Source organism: Fringilla coelebs (genome assembly GCF_963513975.1).
Source record: "Fringilla coelebs genome assembly, chromosome: 19".
In the NCBI taxonomy this organism is placed as follows: Eukaryota; Metazoa; Chordata; class Aves; order Passeriformes; family Fringillidae; genus Fringilla; species Fringilla coelebs.
This window is the reverse complement of record NC_140045.1, coordinates 8747243-8769104: the sequence shown is the minus strand read 5'-3', so window position 1 is coordinate 8769104 and position 21862 is coordinate 8747243. Positions and strand designations below refer to the sequence as shown.

Genomic DNA, 21862 nt, shown 5'->3' with positions numbered 1-21862 from the left:
GAGCAGGGGTGACCTTTCCCATGTTTGCTGTCTGGGCTTAGGATCCATCTGTGCTCTGCTGCCCCAGTGCAACCAGTGGGCCATGGGGAGCACCCGGCAGGAGTAGCTCCCTGGCAGGGCCAGTGCCACTTCCCCTTTTCATGTCTGTGCTCCTTGGACCCAGCTGTGTCTTGTTTTCCTGATGCAGAGCCGTGTGGGGAGCAAGGCTCCCCCTGTACCTGTGCCTCAGAGCCGAGGAGTGTGTCCCCAACCAGACTCTCGATAGGGGGGGAATTTCCCAGTGAAGGACTAGATGTAAAGGGCTGATCTATCCCATCTCTGCATCACTACCAGCAATACAACCCTTTATTAGCAGGGGAAAAAAACCCCTTTTCTGCAGGAGGGAACTTCAAAAGTTAATCTCAGGATCACATCCTCTGTGGGAGGGTGCCTGTCCCCAGCCTCGGACCCAGGGTATGAGGGTACACCCAGTCCTGCCCACCTGAGTGAGGAGAGTATCCTCTCTCTGGCCTGGGACCTACCACAGGTTATTTCATCAGGGTGCACATTTTGGGGACTGGAGCCAGCAGCCACACAGCCACTTTGGCAGCATTTCTAGCTGAGAAGAACAAGGCAGGGATGGAAACTGGAGATGAGCTGGAGGCTCCATTTGTGACAGCAGTTCCTGTGGGATTCATGTGGACTCGCCTGTCTGGTTCTGGATAGCAGAAGCAATGTGTTAAACCCTGTGGGGCTGTCCCAGAGCATCACCAGCCCCTTTCTTCCCACTAAGTCCAAACAGCACACGAGGCCAAACTTTGCCATTTGTGATTTGTGAGGAAGAGAACTCACTAATGTTACTTTTTGGCAAAGTCTTGCTGAGAACTCCTCGAGGGTGAAATGAAACGGGGTCACAGAAGGGTTTAATTCAGTACGTTGTCCTTCAAGGGAAGGAAAAGTCAGACAAGAAGTTTTAAACATTTTATAAAAATATCCACATGTGCTCAGCACAAAACTCACCGTCTTTACCTAATTTAGAAAATGACTTTATATGGAGAAAGATTTAACACTGCTCCACGGAGGGGAAGAATAATGAATACGTCTGCACCAAATCGCGCTGTCATCTGAAGATCTCCAAGTGCTTTTGAAAGGGTTGGAGAGAAATAATTGTTCTTCTCTTCCCTGGTTTTAGAAACTGAGGCATGGGATGAGAAAGCCTGAAAAGTGCAACTTTCCTGGCTGATTTTAGCTATTTGAAGTCCAGACCTAAGTACCTAAATAAATGACCTGATTTTAATAGACAGCTGGTCAAGTCTCCAGGGTGAAACCTGGAACGAGTCAGGCTCCATAGGTCTGCAAAGGGGGCCTGGGTCTGGAAAGGGAGCCTCCCCCCCTTAATTTCACACTGTCACCACAAGCCTTGCTCAGATTTAGGATAAGATGAAGGTAATGAGAAGGAATCTATCTGATTTCTTTGAACTTAAGAGAAAAATAGAGAATTTCTGTTTGGAGGAGCCTTGTTGTAGCCATGTGAGTTCAGATCCCTCGGTGTCTCTTGGGGACAGAGTCTGGATCCCTCTGGGTCTGAGAAACAAAAGCAATCCATGCTTTTCAGCCCTGTTATCACACCCCAACCTCTGAAATTTATTTAGTAATAAATAGTGCAGATATTGAAGGAAAAGAAGGAACTGAGTGAAGGACCTGCACTACCCTGAGCAGCTGAACTGCTCCTGGTGTGGGGTGTTGGATAGGGATGCAGTGTATAGACCATTTTCCACCTCTGCAGTGGTGGTGGGGCCAAGGCTGCTGGTCTCAGCTCCAATCCTGCTCCCGCTGCCCAAATATAACCCAAAATCCCTTGAAAGGAAATGTGATCTCTCTTTCCCAGCTGAGCAGTCTGCTGGGTCTCCAGGGTCAATCTCACCAGGAATGAGCAGCGAAATTCTTGCAGAAGTGGAGCTTTGAATTAGGTGGGCTTAGCTGGGATTCTAAAGCTGAGCAAATTGAACCTAAGGACAAATGGGGGCTGGTGAGTTGTGCTGGGATGTGCAACCGGTTCCCAAAATGCCTGTCCAAGCTGGGAAGATGCTTCCCATGGCTTGTCCTGCAGGGACAGTGGAGATCCTTGGGGAGATGCTGGCTGGGTGGTGATGTGAGAAGAGGGCAAAATTCCTGTCTTTGTGTTTTGCGTCCTTGGACAGCCTTGACCTCACTTGTGTGCAAGACCAAATTATAATTTAATTATGTGTGTACAACACCAATTTGTTCTGTGTTGATCAAGGTCTTGTCTTCTGAGTGAGAATTGTAATAAATATTTCCTGTGACCAAGGGCTGGTCCCAGTCCCAGCATCTTCATCTTGTCCTCTGCATGCTACAGCTTGCTTTATTTTCATTCTGTCCTCCTGCAAAATCACCTCTCTCTGAAGAGGGATAGCTGGGTTGGTCATGTTCAGAACTGTCAGGTGCCCCTGAGATTCCTCCATCCCAAATCTGCATTGCCTCAGGATGGAGCTCACAGTGTGACAGGCAGGGCCTAAGCAAGAATCTGGCTCCTCTGGTCATTGCTGGTGCTGGCAGATTCCTGCCTGATTGCCCCTGCCAGAGCCCTGGGGACCCATGATGCAAGAATATCTTCCCTCAGCAGGAGCAAGGCATTGGGCACCCAGCAGCACTGGCAGGGGAAAGGCACATAGACTTTGGCATTTTGCTTTCTACTTGCTCTCTGATGGCCCCATGCCTGATTTTTTGCTCCCTCCCCATTTTGTTCAGTCTGGACATGATCCTTTGGGCTGCAGGACTGTGGGCATTGCCAGCAGGGCTGCCTGGCTCTCTTGGTGCTCAGTGAGAAGCAACTCCACTTACAGGTGGCCACTCTTGTGGGAAACCCACCTGCCTTTGCTTTCTTGTAATTTAGAGATATCTCCCACTCAGAGTGCCTGAAATGCACCTCCTGGCCTGCTGGCACTGAGGGCAGGAGGAACTGTGGCTGTGGCCCAGATGAAATGGGAAAGACCAGATCAGGGAAAAATGAATTAGTACATACAGAAGTCCCCTTGATCGGGACAGTAGCCTCTAATCCGGCTCAGTTCTCCTTATTTACAGTTGCCGAGAGGGAAGGCAGGAGAAAAGCAGCCTGGCAAGATACACAGAGCTGATCTCCTTCCCCCCAGCTGCTGTGCTCTCACTAATGTATTTGCTGGCAGCGCTCGCTGTCCCCGAAGCATTTTGGGCTTGGTCAGAACAACTGTTCACAGCCAAAACAGAAGTGTCAGAGCAGGCACAGGACTGGGAACGGCTGGGAGTTGATTGGAGCCCCCAGCCCCTCCAGACAGGATGCCTGGGGGGAAATGAAGTGCTGAACCCTTCTGTGTCCTCTCCTCAGCTAGCAAAGATGGAGATGCAGCAGGAAAACCTCGCAACCCCTGACTGCAGCAGAGACCCTCAGCACCTACAGGGTGTTTCTGCTGAGGGAAGGGATTGGGCACTGGGGCAGTTCTCCCAGGCCGTACTGCTTGAAAATACTCCCTGAGAAGCCCCAGGGCTGCTTTTCTTTAGCTCAGGACTCAGTAAGATGAGTAGAGACATCTGAGAGCGCTGCCCTGTACCGGGACACGAAGGACAGAGTCCTGAGGGAATCGATTTGGTTGCACTTTGCAGTGTCGCAGAGGAGATCAAAATCTCCTCCAAAATCTCTTACACTGTAAAATGAGGCATTTGATACTCCAGGCTGCAAGCACGTGCTTCTCTCCTGAGCACCTCTGGACCACAGCTGCGCTGGGACAGCAGCATTCCAGTGCCCGCTGCGGAACATTCCAGTATTTTTAGGATGGCCTGGTGTGATCACTGCGCTTGTTACAGGCAAAAACAATGAGAATTTTATGAGGTGTAAATGTATTGTGCCTGAAAGCATCCCTGTCCTGCTCAGCTCCATACATGCACATACTTCTTCTGCACCTCCTCTCCTCAGCCAAAGTATCTTGTCTCCTTGCAGGCTCAGAGGAAAGATAAATATTAGCACTTCTACATGCTCTGATGTGAGTTTCTGTCTGTGTTGCTGTTGTTGTGGTTAAAAAACACTTTTTCTGGCTGCAAAATTCATCAGGGTCCAGTCTCCAGGGTTCAGAGGGAAACCAGAGCAGCTGTTAATGAGGGAGCAGTAATATCTAGAGCTCATTTCAAAGCAATAATGGGATTAGAAAGGAGACAAACATACATTGGTCCCGTGCTTGATGGCTTTATTTTCAGCTTTTTTGTGCCTTTTCACTTTATTTGTTGGAACATCCATTTTGCATTAGACAGCAGATGATGAAATCACATGGGATCACAGAGAGGTACCAGCAATGGGCCGAGATGGGGAAGTTTGAGCTTTCTTGGCCATTTCAGAGAGTTTTCACCGCACAGAGCAGGAGTTAGAAGTGCACAGGGAGCAGGAGCCGACAATGAGGCTGTGATGGAGAGGGAGATAGGACAGCAAAGGGCAGGAGCTGGAGACTGCAGCCCCTTTAGTGAGGCTTGTAATATCTTATTAATGGAAGAGAAACTGCAATTTTTATTTTGTGGAAATTCTTTTGTTCCACATTAAATTTTAAAGCACTTTGCTCCCATTATAGTGTCCTGCCAGAGCATGCTGCTGGCTGGGAGGAGCTGCCCTTTGAAAGGTTTTGGGAGAGCCCATGTTTGTGTCCAGGCTGGGGGAGCAGGGCCGGGGTACAGGGTCCTTTCCTGGGGCTGTCACCCCAAACCCAACCCTCCTGTCACACCCGCTGAGTGTCATCCAGAGTCTGGGGTGGGGTGTGGAAGGTGCCAGGGGTGGGCTGTGGTGAGCTGTGTGCCCTTGGTAGGCGCAGGGGCTGGAGGAGGGCTTGCCTACACCCCGAGCTCTTTTTCATTAACTCCATGTGCAGGGACATGCGGATCCTGGAATGGGAACAAGGCACCCTTATTTCCCAATAAGCTTGTCCACACATGGAGTAAATCAATAGCAGCTCATCAGGAGCTTTGTGCTGGCTGGAGATGCTACCTAAGGATGAGTCACATCCAGAGAAGGGGGCAATATAAAAAGAAAAGTGAAAAGAAACCTGAGGTTTGAGTCCAGACCTGGACTCAGGAATGCCCATTGCGTTGCTGGTGTGCCAAACCAAAGGGCCAGCTTTGTACTGTGTCCTCCCCCCTGCCTGCTAATCCTTGTAGGGGGGTGGAACAGAATTTTTCACCTTGATCTCATGATTATATGCTGGGCTGTGAGTGCCTGAATATCAGGACTCTTTGTGGCTTTTAGCTGGTTATGGGTCAGTCCCCACTGAGCTCCAAAGCAAGTGGTGCTGGCCTTGGGCTCCCAGTGAGAAGGCAATTGAATGGACTGGGACTGAACAGCTCCAAGGATATTTTGAAACCATAGCTCATCCTTGTTGCTTTTCCTCAGTCAAAGTGAGCAAGGCTTGGATGATGTGCAGGAGATTGGGAACCTGTGGAGTTGTGTACATTTTTCATGAAGCTTTTTGGGGATCAAAAGCATTAGAAATCATTTGGTTTAAGGTTCCTGAAGTGACCAAATGCCTTGAGTGAGGCTTATCCAGAGCAGCCTGAGGCTGTTCCAGGACACAGCAGTGTGCAGGGCCAGATCCAGCTGCAGAAGTAGGGTCTAGTAAAGGTTTTGGAAAGGAAAGGATGAATTGCTTCTTACTGGGAGCTGAGTGCCAAGAATGTTTCTCACCTCTGTCCCAGCCCAGCAGTTGCTGATGGTGAGGGTCAGGACATCTGCACCAAAGGTGCCCAGTCCCCCTTGGCAGGATAAAGACCCCAAAGTGACAATTTCCACCCAAACGTTCTCAAACCAACCTCGCTCCCAGTTATCTCAGTGAAGATGAGCTGTGGAAGAGATGTTGTAATGGAGCCTTTGCAGCTGCCAGGGTCTCTCCACCTGATTTCTCTCCAACGTCAAGAAGCTCTCAGGGCAGTGGGCACCCAGCAGGTGCCAGAGCTTATTCTTCAGGAATGAATGAATGGAATAAATCAATTTTAAATGCCAGGTTTTGATACAGGTGACAGGCTTTAGGAGGTGGCAGTGGTGCAGTCCCTGGTCTCCCTTTGTAGAGGTTTGACTCTGTCACAGCACACTGTCAGGGCTGTCAGCACAGGAGGAGCCATTGGGGTCAGAACTGGTCCCTGGCTGCTGCCAGAGCCCTTTCAAGGCATTACATATCATGTGCCATCCTCTTGCTGAGCTCCCTGGCTATTGTTAGCTGCTGTTGAAGCTGACACTAATTAAAGAGGGTATTTTGTGTTTAATAAATTCCTACTTGAGTCATGCCAGCAGGAGGGCACTGGCCAGATACCTGCCAGTGTCACTGCGGGGTAGCAGCCCTGGAATGGTTCTCCCTTAGAGTCTCCTGCACCCCTCAGCCCTGTGGGTGCTACCCCACAGGGGTGCATATCCTTGCACCCTGGCAGGCTTGTCTACCTGATCTTTGGGAAGAAAAGTCCCCTCCCTGTGGTAGCATCACCTTGGAATACCCAGAGGGGTCTTCAAATCCTGGGAGCAGGATGAGCGTCCCTGGTGCTATGTCCCATCTTGCCCCCTTTCCTGCCACCCCAGGCAGCCAGCCCTGTGCTCACCCTGCTCCCTGTCTGTTCCCACTTCCCATCTTTGCAAGGAGACACCAACGCGCTGTCAGGAAGCATCAAACTGCTGCAATGCCCCAAACCCCCGGGAAGCTCTGGAGCACTGCCTGCGTTTGATTGCTGGGAAGGTGGGAAGCTGCCCCCGCTGCCAGCCAGGTTTCATCCTTCTCCTTCGCTTTCCTTGCCTGGAGGGGAGGTTGGAGTGGTCTGTTTCCCCTGGGAATACCAGAATCACCCTTGGAATACCACTAGCAGCAAGCAGGATGGAATTGCAGGAGTAGAGGACATGGTTGACTCTGTGCCCCTCTCTAGCAGCTGTCCTTGCCTGGGCAGAGGAAACCAGGGGCAGTGCCATCCCTGCAAGCAGATTCCATAGGACATACCTTAACTTTTGCAAAATAGCCGCTTTTGTAATTTTTCTAAGACTTCAGATATTTCATTTAACATCCATCATGCAAACCCTGCAGTGGAGCCCCTGCTGCTTTTCGTGCACCATCCCTCCACATCTACCTTTGTTTTTTGGGCAGTGGGGTGTGCCATGTATAGGACATCACATCTGAGTGCAGGCCAAGGTTTGGGCTGGAGCAGGTGGGGTGAATCCTGCTTTTAAGCTGGTCTTGTCCTGTCTGCCTTGGCTGCAGCTGTGTGAGTGCATGAGACTGGGAGGTGTTTTGGGGTGGCCTCCCCTTTGTCCACACAAGTGCCACAGCAGAGCTTGGCTCCCGTACTGAGCACCATCCCAATCCTATTCTCCTGTTTCTTCCTTCCTCTACTACCTCCCTCCTTCTTCTCTGCAAGCAAGATGCTAATCCATGAGTTCCTGCCATGGATTTGCCTGCAGGGTTCAGTTAGACCAAACACCCAACTCTGCTGAGCCCCTGCTCCAGCTCCTGCTGCCACAGTGGCTCAGCCCTGGGGAGAGCAGCTTCCTGCTCCTGCTTGTTCCACATAAATCTGGGATGGATTTTAGTCACTGTGGGACTTTGACATGCTGTCAAGGATTTTTCCGTTCCCGCAGGCAAGTGTTCCTTGTAGACACCTCAAAAACTGAGTCAGGTGCACCAGCATCTCCCAGTGAAGTCACAGCCTGGCTGCAGCCTCTTCCATGCAGGGACAAGGCAGGGATTGTGGGCTGGGGTAGCCTTGACCTCCACTTCCCCACCTGCAGAATTCCCTCCTTGCTACTCTGTTGTGAAAGCTCTGTGTTGCTTTCACTGGAAACAGATTTTTTTTTTTTTTATTGATTGTAGACTTCAAAACCCAAAGTGTGTAAGATGGTTCCAGTCTAATTAGTACTTAACCTGCAACAAAATATTGTATTTTACATTGATTTTTTTTTTTAAGAAAGGAAACATTGGCTCAGTTTCTAAATGAAACACTTTAGCAGGCCATTTGGAAAATCATCATCATGTTCAGACTTTGTAAACATAATTTCTTCAATATTCTTTTTCCCACAACTTGCAGCCGGGTAAGAAAAGATACACAGAAATTGGTGGGTGGTTTGAGTCGCCCCAAAGCTGTATTTCTCCAGCAACACTCTGAATGGAAAGTTGTACCCGGCACTGGCTAATGCCAACCAGTCAGCGGGAAGGGCTTGGTTCTCCCCTGGTCGTGCACAGCTCCCAGAGCAAGGTTCCCTCGAAGGACGCTCTCCCTCAGCCACCCCTCCAATCCCAGCAAGTCAGGCCCTGCCCTCAGAAACTCCTGGAGACCCCCAGGCCAGTGTCCCCCGATCAGGGCAGCAGTGAAGGGGAAAGGAGAAGGTGTGGGGACATGGGCTCTGTGTCCCCAGCTCTGCTTTAAGCCATTTGGACCCTTCAGAAGTGATAAGGGGCCCTCCAGCCCTTCTGCCCTGGCTTGTTCATAGGCTTAAAATGATTCTGGGTTTGTCCTTGGATTTGTCCTCTGAGCTTTTTGTAAGGCTTGGCCAGGTTTCCTTAGGGACTTTGAGCTTGTACCCTTTTGCAATCAAAATACTGTGCTGGGGACATGGAGGGCACAGCTGCAGCAGATGTGGCCAAGAGCTGGATGCTTTTGGCTTCTCTTGGAGCCGCTGCAGCCAGGACTCTGCCTCTCCTCCTGTCTCCTGTTTTCCTCCCTCAAGCCTATTTGGGGAGTGCAAATGGACAAACCCCAAAGCCTGAGCTTCAATAGGGGCCTTGGAAGATGTTTGCCTCAGTGCAGTGGACACGTTTCTCTCCTTGGTGAAAGAGGATGGGTGGAAGGTGCTGTGGAATGTCCTCATTCCTATTTGTCTTTTGGGACTTGGCGATGACTCTGTGGGTCTGGCAGTGTGGGGTTTTCTGGTGAGGGCTGTGCTGTGCTTCAGATGCTCTGCCTCTCTAGGAGGGCTCCCTCCTGGGATCCTGCCCTGTGCCATGGTTTCCCTGTCTGTCACAGTCTGTGCATGAGCACCCCTTGCCCAGTGTCTCTGGATGAATGGGAATGGGCTGAGTGGAAGGCCAGGGCAGGGTAGAAACAGGTCATGCATCTGGGATGGAAATGGGGTTGTTTGTTTAGCTTGCTCACTAAGAGCTCTTCCTCTGAAGTTTCCCCTGGCCCTCAGTCAGTAGAGGGAATTCCCTTTCCCTCTGCCCAAGATCCAGCTGATATTGCTGCAGGGAACATGCAGACCAGCTATAATTGCTGTCTCTCCCCATGTTCACCAGGTTTTGTGGTCCTCACTTGGTGCCATCCTCCTTTCCACTTGTCTGGTTGACTAGGGATGTGCTGGATTATCATCAGAGGTGGTGGTGATCCTGCAGACCTGTCCCATCTTCTGCGCTGCCCCAATGACATTCTCTGCCCTGGATGAATCTTTCATGCACTTACTTTGTGTATATTTAATAGCCTGGGATTTGGTCTCAGCTCATGTGGGAGTTTGGTGGCTCAGAGGGCTGCATCCTCCGGTGGGATGTGGGTGGGGGTGGAAGAGTGGTCCCCAGGGGAGAGGTCTGTGGAGGGAGGCAGAGAGCCTGTTTCACCTGTGATAGGCGGGGTGCCAATCTTCACAGGGAATACTTTGATTTCACAAGGAATATTTTGGCTCTGCAGGTGTGGGCACGCACAGAGTTTTCCTGGCCAAAGAGGGTTGGTGGGAGCAGACAGTGAGCTTGTCAGGGATGGTGAGGGAAGCAGAGGAGCTGCCAGGACAATTAGCACAGGCTTGTTCTCCCCAGCACATCCCTGCGATGTAATCAGCCTGTCAGTTCCCTGGCTTTATTAATACATTGATATTTGGAGGTCTTGGCTTTGTGCAGTGTGGTGCCTGCCAGCCAAGCCTCTGCGGGAAGTGGGGGTTCAAGGTGGCATGTCTCTGGGCATGGCAATGCCTCATTCTGGAACCCATTCAGGTTTCTTCCTTGGGGACTGATGGCAGAGGAGGAGGAGGAGGAGGAGAGACATTCCCTCCATCTGTGCGCTGCCCTAGGAAGGGATTTAAATCACAGGTTTGCAAAAAAGAGGAAATGTGCCTATTTGCTCAGGCTTTGAAGCCTGCAGGAGTCTCCTGACAATGATGCCCTTCCAGCTTCAGGCAGGTCTGGCTCGGAGGGGGTCTCCTTCCCTGGCCATGGAGCCAGGCACTGTCAGCTAGGGCCTCCATCCTGGGGCTGGGGCAGCAGCAAGGATCAGGCTGTGCTTTGGCAGCTCCCAGTGAGTGCAGGCAGGAGAGTTTCTGTTCCCAGGGTCAGCACCCTGGATCTCATCTAACCTCTGTGCCAGCAGCAGAGAGTGAGAGATGCTCTTGAAGGAAATACATCCATATTAAAATATAAATAATAAACATAGATTAAAAAAAATATATATATATGCTTAGGTCTAGTTTATCCTCATCCATCTTTCCATGAGTCTAGGAACTCCTCTTCCCTGTCCTGTCATTCCTTCCCCCTCCAGCATGAACTTGTCTGACCACCACAACCTCCTCGGCACGGCAGCCCTGATGCCACATGTGTGGCCATGCAGAGCCATCCCTTCAATTCCTTCATTTCACCAACTGTTACATAAATCTGCTTTTATACTGAACTTGTGGACGTCACTGGAGCTCTGTCCATACCCATAACATCACTGTTTCCATGGGAACCAGCGTACTTCCAAGGGGGAAAAAGTGGAAGGAGACTAAAAAAGGACAAAAAAGGAACAAAATAAGACAAATATGTGACATATCCCAACTATGTGTCGGTGTAGGATGTTACAAAGATTTCACTGCAACTTGTTTAGGCAGCCTTGCATAACAGTTTTTGTCTTGAGTGTAGCAGCAAGCAGAATCAGGGATGGCAGAAACTTTGTAGTATCCCAAATATCCAGGTCCACTAGTGAGGAAGAGATGCCTCTGGCAGCTCTGCATGAGGTGCTGCTCTGTGTAAGCAGCAGGAGAAGATGCATCTGCACGTGCTGCAGCATTTCCCTGGGTTTCCATGGGTTTTCCTCTGTCCTGGAGTGTGGCTGGGGCTGTGCATTTTGAGGAGGTGGCACTGCTGGGTGTTGTGGATGTGTCCTGGAGAGCAACTGGCGCCACCGAGATTTAGGGGCAGGTGCTATTAAGAGACATTTACAGTGAGTGAGTTAAAATATATATATCTGGGGGTTTAGTGTCCATCCACTGTGCACTTTATAAGGCATGGTGGGGGAAAAGGTCTTAAATAAATTATTGAGCCTCAGCAATAGCATTAGCATATTGAGAGTATTTTAACTGGTAGCCCCTGACTCCCTGTGGAAGACCTGGCCATTAGGAAGGATTTTACTGTTCATGACAACATCTTTGTTAATGCCATATGTGAGCTGCTGGGAGGGAGCTCATCCCCTGGCTCTGTCACAGGAGGTGATGGCTGGAGCAGAGGCTGAGCTGGGAGCTGGGAGGGACAGGTCTGGGTAGAGGATGGGGACGTGCTCCCACCTCTGCAGCCCCATTCTGGTGAGATGAATGGGAGGAGTGCCTGTCCCTGAGCCACCCAAATGTTAGCTGAAGGTGCCAAACTGACGAGAGGGGGAGTTTGGGGGGAAGTTGAAGCTTCTGTGGAGCTTGGTTTGGGCAAGCGAGGCCTCACCTTCTTCTCTTCTGCCCTTCTCTCCTGGAGATGCAGGGCACTGGGAGTTGGGGTATCAGCATATGGCTTTGGCTGGTGAACTCCATGGGGCTCCCACCTGACCCATCCTGCTGGACCAGGGCTGGGGCCATGCACTGACCCTTTGCACCAGTTCCTTTTGGGCTGTTTTGGTCACTGATCTTGGTGCTGAGGTAGGCATGAGGAGGATGGAAGGACTGGGATGAGAAGCCAGAATAAATCTAGCCTAAAGTGTTCCTGCTTGATATTTTATTACTATATCTTATATCTTATATTATACATATAAATATATATAATATAAAATGTACAATATATAATATATATTATATATGATATATTTTATTATATTATATTTATTTCACTAAAGCACCCATCCTTGCAGATGCTGGTCCCAGAGCCAGGCTGCCAGCAGCCGAGCCCTCCCAGCTCAGGAGTTAATTGCAACTGGTATGTAGGGCTTTTCTTAAAAGCTCCAGCTCCTGAAGTTTGGTGATTATGCAAGTCACTCAGCTTGCAGGATTTTTTTTATCTTCTTTTTTTTTTTTTCTCTCTTTAAGCAATTAGATTTTAAACCCTTCTGGTTGCTGGAAAAAAAGCCCTTAGAGTAGAAATCTAAAAGGTTACCAGGAAACAATACCGAAACTGTAAGACAAATAAGAACCTCATCAGGGTTTCAAATTTTTATTTTTTTTTTACCAAACAACCTTTTTTGTCACTCCTCATCCCCTCTAAATATGGCATCATTCTTTGCCTCATCACTCGGGTGGCTGAACAGGGCTTCCCCACACTGCTGAGCAAATCCTACCTCTTCCTTCAGAGGTGGCTGCATCTCACAGGCAGAGGAGCGCATCTCTGCCTGCAGCTGACAGTGCTGATTCTAAGCCCTTGGGAGAAGAATGATGATTGCTCCCTGAAATCCCCCTTTTCCTCCACTTTTGGGCTTTACAGTCTCTTTTATGTGTCACGGGGCCACTGGGAACTCTGTAGTCTCACCAGGATGGGAGCAGAGTGCTGCCTTTCATGGCAGAGGGAAGCAGCCAGCAGTGCATCCCTTTGAACATGTGCAAGCTGAAATGAATTAGAGATGACATTTCCAAAAACACTGCCATGAATAATCACCCTGTTTTGGTTTCCCAGGTTTAATGGTGAAGCTGCATGAATTAAAAGAACCTCCTGTGTCTGTCTGCACTGGGAGGGAAAAGGTTTTGAAGAGCTGCAGAGCAGTGATGAGGCAGGGATGCTCCTGCCTGGCTTTTTCCCAGCTCAGAGCCTGTGGATGGGGGTATGCCAGGCTCAGTGGGGTCATGCCAGCTCCTGGCAGTGTGTCCTCAGCCTGCCAGCTGCAGTGACCCGGGATGGGGCAGACTGCCACACGGTGGAAACGGAAACACTCTCTGAGCAGTGCTTGAACTTTTAAACCCCTTTGTGCAGCCCCACTGGAGGAGCCTCATAGCTTTGCTTTCCAGGAATGCCCTGGCGATGGGACTTGCCTGGCACAAATCCCTGCAGACCACAGAGCAGAAGGCAAGTGCTCCATCACACGTGTGCCATGAGCATGCCGGGGCTGCCTTGCCTGCAGTGGCTTTTCCATCCTGCCAGGGAAAAGTAGGCCTACTGCTGCTGTGGTGCTGTGATGCTGCAGGAAAGGCTCTAAGCCCTGCAGCATCTTCCCTGCTTCAGCCTGAGTGACAGGTGGGAGCAAGCCTGGAAAAGCATCTGGGAGGGCAAAGCTGTAGGGTAGAGACCACATTACAATGACACTGGGAGCAGATCCCTGCTGGTGCTTGGCTGCAGGTCCGGGAAGTGGATTCACTGGGTAGAGATACTTTGAGAGCACCCCTGGCTGCATCCGCAGAAGTGGAAACGCTTTCTGCAAATGCTAAAAGCAAAATACAGAGGCTGGTCTTGCTTTGGAAGGAATGTGGTAGGAAAAAGAAAAATCTAATTAAATGTCCAGCACTGTGATGGGAATCCTATAACCTTTAACTGGGCATGACATGAAGAGCCTTTTCCTGTTGGCTTGGTGCAGTGAGAGGCAAAGCTAGGAAGGGGTTATTATTTCCATCTGTGAGGCAGATTAATTCTGAGAACTTTTAACTTCCCTTGCAAACGGCCTAAATTAATGTTTTAGGATTTTAGTCCCTGCCTTCTCCCACCCCCCCAAAGGCCAGGCCCTGGAAGTGCCATTATGCTTCTGTCAAAGGGGCTATTTCTGGAATTGATGATATGAATGAAGCCTAAAACTCCACTCTCATTAACGTCTGCAGCTTATCCCGGTGTCACTCCTAAGCTGGTGGGACTTGGTGACACTGCAGGGGAAGGCTGTCATTTCAACCCAATTTTCATATCACATTTGCACAAAAATTTCCAGGCCTTGCCAGCGCTTTCCACACATTTGTCAAATCCCAGCCGCTGTCCCAGTGAGTGAGGGCTTCTCCTGGCACAGAAATGATGGCTGTGGGTGCTGATGGAAGACTTGGTCCTGGATGTGATCTCTGTGTCAAAACAACGACTCCTTGCCCTAAAAAACCGACAGCAAAGAGAGCCCAGTGTCACCTGTCTGGATCCAGGGGGTTTTATGCATTGCTGTGGTTGAGTTTCATTGCGTGGTACAAACCTGCAGCCCCCCTTGCCCACGGAGCCCTGCTCCCATCACACTGCTTGTTCTTGGGGTGGGGGGCTGAGGGCTGTCCCACCCCCTTCTCAGAAATGGCAGCACATGTCCTTGGAGCTGCTGCTTCGCTGGAGAGTGGGAAGATGGGTCAGGAAGGGAGAGAGAGGGTTGCAGGGAAGGAGGAGAGGGGGAATGGTGGGAGCTACCTGGGAATAGCAAAGCATCAAGGGAAGAAATAAACATTAATCCCACAGAAGAGTGTGTCCCTGTAGAGCATCACCAAATGCTCCCCTCTGTACTTGGCTCAGTCAGTGGCACTTCCCCAGGGAAAGGGAGCCCAATCTCTGGGCACAGAGGTGCCTGCTCTCCTCACCCTCAAGCCAAAGATCCCACCAGGACCAGTGGAAGTGCTCCAGCTCCTTGGAAAGACTCCAGGATGCAGCTGGACAGATGCTCCAGCTCCTTGGAAAGACTCCAGGATGCAGCTGGACAGAGCATCTCACCTGGTTACTGCTGCCCTTGGATAACAGATGCCGATTTAATTCACTCACTGGTGAATTTGATCCAAACTTCTGCAACCAAATCATAGCAAGCATAATGCAATATCTGTCTCTTTTAATTCTATTAGGCTGGGTAGTGTTGGCTAATTGAATCTGGGACTCTTGCCTCTTAATTACAAAAGGTCAGATGCTGTGAATCGTGGGCAGGTGGCACTGGGAGCACCGGTGGTTGGAAGGGGCTCAGGGCTCTTGCTCTGTGAAAGGGCTCCTTTGGTAACAAGTGAGTGACTTCTGGACATTTTCCTTCTTTTTTTCTTTTGTTCTCTCTATCTTATGAATTTTAAGAGTCAGGTTACAACAGAAGTGTTACTGCAAATTTCTGTGTGTCAGAAACAGATTTTTTTTTAGTTGAAAAGAATCTGTGAGGATTTTGGCTGCCTGCCTTGAGCACGCTGATGGTAAAAATGTGGATTTTTAAGAATACGCTGGGATGAGCAAGTGGCCCTTAAAAGTGGTGACTTTCTGACACCCGTCGGGTGGGGTGGATGGGCTGATCACCTGGTGTGTGGTCATGAACCCCATTATTAATCCTTTTTCTTTTAAATATCAGCTCTGCTTGGTGTGAGGAGGGGGCAGGACCCTGAAGGCCGGCTCTGTTCCCAGTAAATATTTACCTCATGCAGCGAGGGCTGTGGGCTCAGCGCGACACTGGGTGGTGGCAATGCCACCTCTGCCCCTGCTTTCAAGTATTCTCCTCCTCACCTGAACTGCTGGCTAGGCACCAACACTGTCTCTGATGCTTCCCCAAAGCTGCTTTGCCCCTTTCCTGCCTGCCCTGCAGCAGTGAAAGGCATTCAAAAAAGCACCTTCTGCTTTTGCTAATTGAAGAGTTTCCCTTTGTCAGCCTCTCGGCTCAAAGAGGGTCGGTACAAAGCCATAGCCAGCAGCACTTTGTGTGCCTCTGAAAATCCCATTAGCAGAAGAAAGAGTTTGAATTTTCATTCAGCTGGAAAAAAAAGAGGGTGAAAAAATAACACCCCCCCCAACCTTCTGATCTATCAGCTGCACATTAACATACTGCCCTCGGCACTGCTGGGGTGCCTGTCCCGGGAATATTTAATCAGGGTGAAGTGTTATATTGGACTGAAATGCATGTGCTCCAGGGAGAAATGTGCTGATCAATGGTCTGCAGTTAAATTTGGGGTAAAAAACTCTGCCCTCAGCAAATAAACGCCCTCAGCAAATAAACACCCCTCCCACTCCCTGGGTCCCCCTCCCTCTCCAGGCTGTTTTCCTGCCTGCAGATGTTTGTTCCTGCAAGACAAGTTGGGGTGTGGGGAGGGCAACCCTGAGAGGGGAGGACAGGATAGGATGGGGGGACCTTCACCATAGCCATGGTGGGCAGCATGGGGAAGGCCATGGCTGTGCCTGGGGCAGCATGTCTTTGGGCAGGTAGGGGCTGCTGCCTGTACTGTGGGGACCCTCTTGGGGGTACAGATGTGGTGCTGGTCCCCAAATCTCCCTGCTGGCCACAGCTGGTGACCTATGTGAGGCAGGTTGTGGCAATTTGAGGGGCTGCACTCTCCTGGCTTCCCTCCACCTGCAATCAGTCACTGGTACCAGTGCCAGCACTCTAGTGAGTATTGAGGGGCTTCAGAGGCATGATGCAGACTGTGGCATGCCAGGAAAGGACAGGGTCTTTGGTGCCATCCAGTGCTCTTCCATTTTAGCCTTTGCTCATCCCTTTGTGCCAGACATGGGGCTGTGGTGGGCTTGGCTCTGCTCAGCTGCCCTGGGTGAGCATTAGGGCTGTGCTGGGTCTTGGACAGGGAGAAGGTGGGATCAGAGTGGCTCCAAGCTGATGCGCACCATAGTTGTGTGCCTGTCTCTGCTTGCCCAGGAGTTTGCAGTCCCCAGCCAGCATCAGCAGCTGCCTACTGGGGCAAAAGCACCCCCAGCTGGGATGGAGTGTATGGAGGAGATCCACATCCAGCTCTTGTCCACTGCCACGGAAGAATTTGAATGGATCTTTGACTGTCCAGGGACTTTTCCATCTGTCTCTGCAGGTTCTGACACAACCAACCCAGCTGTCCTGGGTCATCCTCGCTTCCCTGCTGCGTATCTTCACAGTCTATGTGCTGACATTCCTTCTGTCACCCCTTTGGGATCATACAGGGTGTTTTTTAATTCTTTATGTTCCCAAGGGCTTTGCAGCTCCTTGGTGGCAGAGCCCTGGACATGGCTGGCTCTGCTGGGGGATCTTCCCACCCCCCCAAGCTGGGGATTCCCTTCAGTAGCTGCCCCTTCTTCTGGCTGCCCTCCATGCCTGCCCCCACAGGAATATATTTAGGCTAAATATCCTAGCCCATAGCCCCACCCTGACAGTTGGAATGTCTATCCCAATATCCTGTAAACATTTCTCCCGATTAAAAGATCCAGATTGTTGACAACCAAACTGTGACTCACCCCATGTGGTTTTCCAGGAATTCGCCCAGGATGGGTGGCGGGAGCTGCCAGCCCCAGGCCTGTGTGCCCGGTGGAGAGGCACCTGCTGATTCATCCTCACCTTCCACTTCCCCAGGCAGATAACGCTACAGCACGGGCTCCTCAACACCACCCGCTGCTGTGTCGCAGTGAAAACTCCCGTCTGACAAGGGCCATGCTTATTTTCCTGGAGCAGAGAAGCTGCTGCTGGCACTCAGGCAGGAGCATGGCCCTGCTGTCTGTGGGTTCTGGCAGTCGAGAGGGTGTTTTTCATGCTAGGCTGGGATAACCCCAGCACCACACTGAACCAGTGCCTGGATTTCCCATCTCTGTGCTCCTGGAAATGCCCCCAGAAGTATGCAGGAATTGGTGCCAGGTTTGAACCATCCCTATGGGGATGTGCTGCAGCAGCACACTCTATTCTGCCCCAAAAGTGCATCCAACATCTGTCCCAGCAGCTCAGGTCCTTAAAAATTGCCCTGAGAGGCAGGAGACAGGATAGGGAATGGGCTCTGCTGGCCGTCACTTAAAGGCTTTTACGCTGTTCATTAATGGTTTTGGCAGTCTTGATTTGGACTGGGAATGAAAGTTTAAGCAGTGGCTTTGAGGAAACACCCCTGGGGTAAGCTGAGACATGGTTAATAGAAATTGTAATGTTAAAGTGCTTTTCTGTAAAACGCTAGGAGAGGAAATTAATGGTGTGGGGAGTTTTAGTTTTTTTCTAAAAGTTGATTTCACTCATTTAATTAAATGTTTTAATCCATCACATCAGCACTCAGCACTCTTGCCATGCAACTTCCATTTTAGAGTGGTTTTCACGTCAGCTGTAGCCACTGATGGCATCATGGGGAGAACACATGCAGGTATCTCAACATGTAAACTCAGAGAGCACCTAATGTAGGGAAGCTGGTCTGCTCCTGGCCTTAAAGACCAGGAAAAGCTTTCCAATTCAGATGTTGCCTCTCCTGGATGCACCTCTGGGTCTGTTGCCTCCTTGACGAGTGTGTGCAGATGGTTTGAGAGGGTCAGCATGCTGGTGATTCTGCTCAACTGTGTGACGCTGGGCATGTTCCACCCCTGCGAGGATATCGCCTGCGACTCGCCCCGCTGCAGGATCCTCCAGGTACAGCCCCAGCGCTGCTGGAAGCTCAACAGCAGCCTCAGGTTGATGTGGAGAGGGAAGGACTGAGCTGGCTCCAGCCACAGTGGCGTGGTTTCCCAGGATGTCAGGTCCTGCCCGCACTGTCCATCCTGTGAGCACTTGGAAAATGCTGGTTTTGGTGCTCGGAGAACATGCAGTGCCATCAGGCAAAGCCCCTGCCAGCCCCAGTCTAGCTAAGCCTTTCTTGGAGTGCTTGGGGAAGGCCAACCATCTAGTGGTCAGTGAAAGCAGAGCCCAAAATACACTTGTCCCATTATCCCGGCACTATGGGTGCTGCTGGACCACCCGAGCTGGGCCCTGGACCACAGGGCTGCTCTCAGCACAGCTTCTTCCCAGGGATTTAGCTTTTAGAGACGCAAGAGGAGACCTTGCTGGACTCAGGCTTCTAATTCCCTCCCTTGGTGCAAGTGTGCAAGAGCATCCCTCCTCCCTTCCTTTCTTTTGCAGAGCTTTGATGACTTCATCTTTGCCTTCTTTGCTGTGGAAATGATCATCAAAATGATCGCACTGGGGATTTTTGGGAAGAAATGCTACCTGGGAGACACATGGAACCGCCTGGACTTCTTCATCGTCATTGCAGGGTAGGTCTGGGGAGGCAGGTCCCCTTCTTCCTGTTGTTATTTATAGCTCTGCTCAGCAAGCACTGGATTTGGGGGAGCAGCTGGTTTGCAGCAGTGAAGGCTGGGGGCTGGCTGGTTGTCCATCCCAGTTTCCCAGCAGGGATCACTCCTGAGCTGCAGCTGCCTCTCTGGTGCTCTCAGTAGCTTGAGGGAGAGCTGATGCTCAGTACACAGGCAGAATGGGGCAGGGTGACAAAAGTTGTTTGTGGTGGATTTTGGCTAGCCTGGGGCTCCTTTGCTGGGTACTGTGCTTGGCTCTCCTCCCTCCAGCCCACCAAAGGTTTCAGTTTCCGTGGTTAGAGTGGGCAGCCAGGAGCATGGAGGGCTGTGCCAGGAAGGATCATTCACTGAAATGTGCACGATTGTCCTCGTTATTATACCTTTTTTTCTTGAGGGAAAGTGATGAAGTTCGCCTATCTGAGGGTTTTCCTTTCAGAGGCACCTGGTTTGAATTAAAGGCTCTTCCAGCATCTGGGAGTCTCCTGGCAGAGGCTGGAAATACACATGGAAAGTCCTTGGCCACTGGCCACTGAGCTGAGTTTCTTTGATACACAAATTTCTTGCTGGCCCTCTCCTCCCCTCCCTGCCCCAAGACCCCCAAGACTTTTGGGAAAACTGTTGGGTTTTGCCTCTTTTGATAGAACCAGGGATCAAATTTACTAGATTTTGGAAAGAAGCAGAGGCCCCTCCCAGCTTGTTTGCCTGGCATGGGTTTGTGTCCCAAAGAAGGGGCAACAGCCCCTTCCTGTTTGGTCCAAGAAGGGACAACACCTTAATGAGTTTTGCTTTTGGTCCATTGCTGACCTCACAGGGACATGGCCCATGCCTCTGCTCGTCAGCTGAGAGAAGTAAAATGGAGGTGCCAGTCTCTTAGTTCATCTTTGGCTTAAAGAATTCCTTGTTGCAGAGGTGAAAAGGTTCAGTGAGCTTCAGACTCAAGAGCTGTATTTGTCCCCAAAAACCTGTCTTCTGCAAGAAGCCACAATCTCCTACTTTCCAGCCCCACCAGCCTCTGGCTGCTCAGTTTAGGAGAAGACTCAGAGTTTCCTTCTGAAATGTCTGAGCAATGTTAGGGACAGCAGTGATGGGATGTTGGACAAGAGGGAACCACAGGTCCAATCAGGTCTGGTAAGGTTGTGGACATCAGCAGCACATCCAAGGGCTGGAGCTTGCTAAGCCACCTTTATTTCTTCTCGTTTATTATGTCTTATAGTGGAATTAATTGTGAGGAAGAGCCCAACTCAAGTAAGGCCTGACATCCCATCCTGGGAAGCATGGTCACAGATGCTGGGCTGCTCCCAACCCCACTGTGCCAGAGTACTGCCACCTTGCCCTCCCAGCCTGGTCCTGCCTTTGCCTGTTGATCTTGCAAAACCTTTGGAGCCAGACTTATCCCTGATGTCATTCTGTGGGGACCCACCATGATGGGACCTCACTCTAAAGGGACACCACCTGGAAGCATTCTTATTCATATGCCAAAATATCCCACTTCTCTTTGCTTAAGCAAAGAACTCTCTGCATAGCTGCTGCACCTGGCCAGGTGTTTGGGTGTGTGAGAGTTATCTCCTTCCTGGGCAGAGCTGCATCATGGCACAGATCCCCCCCTGCAGCAGCTGCTCCCCCATCCCCGTCATGCAGAGACATTTTTTTGCTGCAGAGGTTTTTGCAGCATGGTAGCCTGACCCTCTCGTGCCTTCTGCCAGGTCAGCTTTGCTTCTCACTAAGTGATGGCTCTTTCCTCCGTGTGCATGAACTGTTCCCATCTGGGCCCCGTCAAAACCAATTCAGCTGGCAAAGGATCTAACTGGATTTAAATACAAAGCAGAGCCTCTCCTCCTTCAGCACTGGCTTTGTCTGCTCCCTTTTGTGCTCCCTTGCTCTCTTCCAATCCTAGCCCATCCATCTTGGAGTGCTGCATCCTACTCAGAGCATTGCTGCAATCCTGGGGATCCTGCTGAGGGCCAGGGAAAGCTAAAGGGGCTGCAGGAATGAGATGCTGCTGAAGCAGAGAAAAAAATTAAGGACTCAAGCCCTTGGTAGACCTAAGGTATAGGTAAAAAACACTGTAAGTGCTACAGGGTCAAATCCCAACCAGACAGAAGGAAATTCCTCGGGTAGCCCTTAGTGCAACTCTTTGGTTCCCAGATGGGGCAAACTGCCCCAATGAGCACCCAGCCCATGGTGCTCACAGCAGAGCACAGGAGAAAGGGATGAGCCAAGCTCTGCATGGAGGAGTCCTGCATCTGAGCAGGTGTCAGGAAAGAGTCCAGAGCCAAACTGGGGCCCTGGAGAGTGTGTGCCAGGGCAATCAATCCTCAAAACCCATCTGGGTTTGCTTAGATACCAGATAAAGCAAGTCATGTTTTTTATGGAGGTCTCACATAAGGGCCTCAACCAGGTTCCCCAGTGAAATGCCAGGGGAGGAGACTGAGGTTTTCCTGTGGTCCCGGTGACCACAGTGAAGCAATTCTCTTTCTGCTTTCACATTTTTTCTCTGCCCTTTATGTGCAAGACATGGGAGGAGGGAAGCAGCAGCGCAGTGTGAGTTCCCCAGCACCTAGCAGGACCCTGAGCTCCAGCTCTCCTGCTTTCCTAGCCACTTCCTTTCTAATGGGCTGCAGAAAGGGATGTCAGGGGAGAAGAGCAGCAGTGAACTATATCTGTGGGGCCTCGGGTGGGGAAAGCACGTAATACTGGGGCTGTACCCTCCCACGGGCACAGCATCCATAGAAATCCTTCCCAGCCACCGCCAGCTTGGAACAGGCTTCAACCCACACTGCCCTCCCCCACCGCCCCCCTCCCCGCCAAAAGTCCCAACT

The 21862-nt window shown here is 50.8% G+C and overlaps 1 protein-coding gene across 2 annotated transcripts in view; it reads left to right on the top strand.

Annotated features, from left to right (window-relative positions):
* Positions 1-18276: 18276 nt before the first annotated feature.
* Positions 18277-21862, top strand: part of CACNA1G (calcium voltage-gated channel subunit alpha1 G) — a gene marked incomplete at its 3' end in the record, with an annotated part of 97518 nt that continues 93932 nt past the window's right edge. For both annotated transcript variants that reach the window (XM_084218307.1, XM_084218306.1), the window contains exons 1-2: positions 18277-18384; positions 18871-19004. In XM_084218307.1, coding sequence (XP_084074433.1) covers positions 18292-18384; positions 18871-19004 — 227 coding nt within the window. In that variant the 5' untranslated portion in view covers positions 18277-18291. The remainder of the gene's footprint in view (positions 18385-18870; positions 19005-21862) is intronic.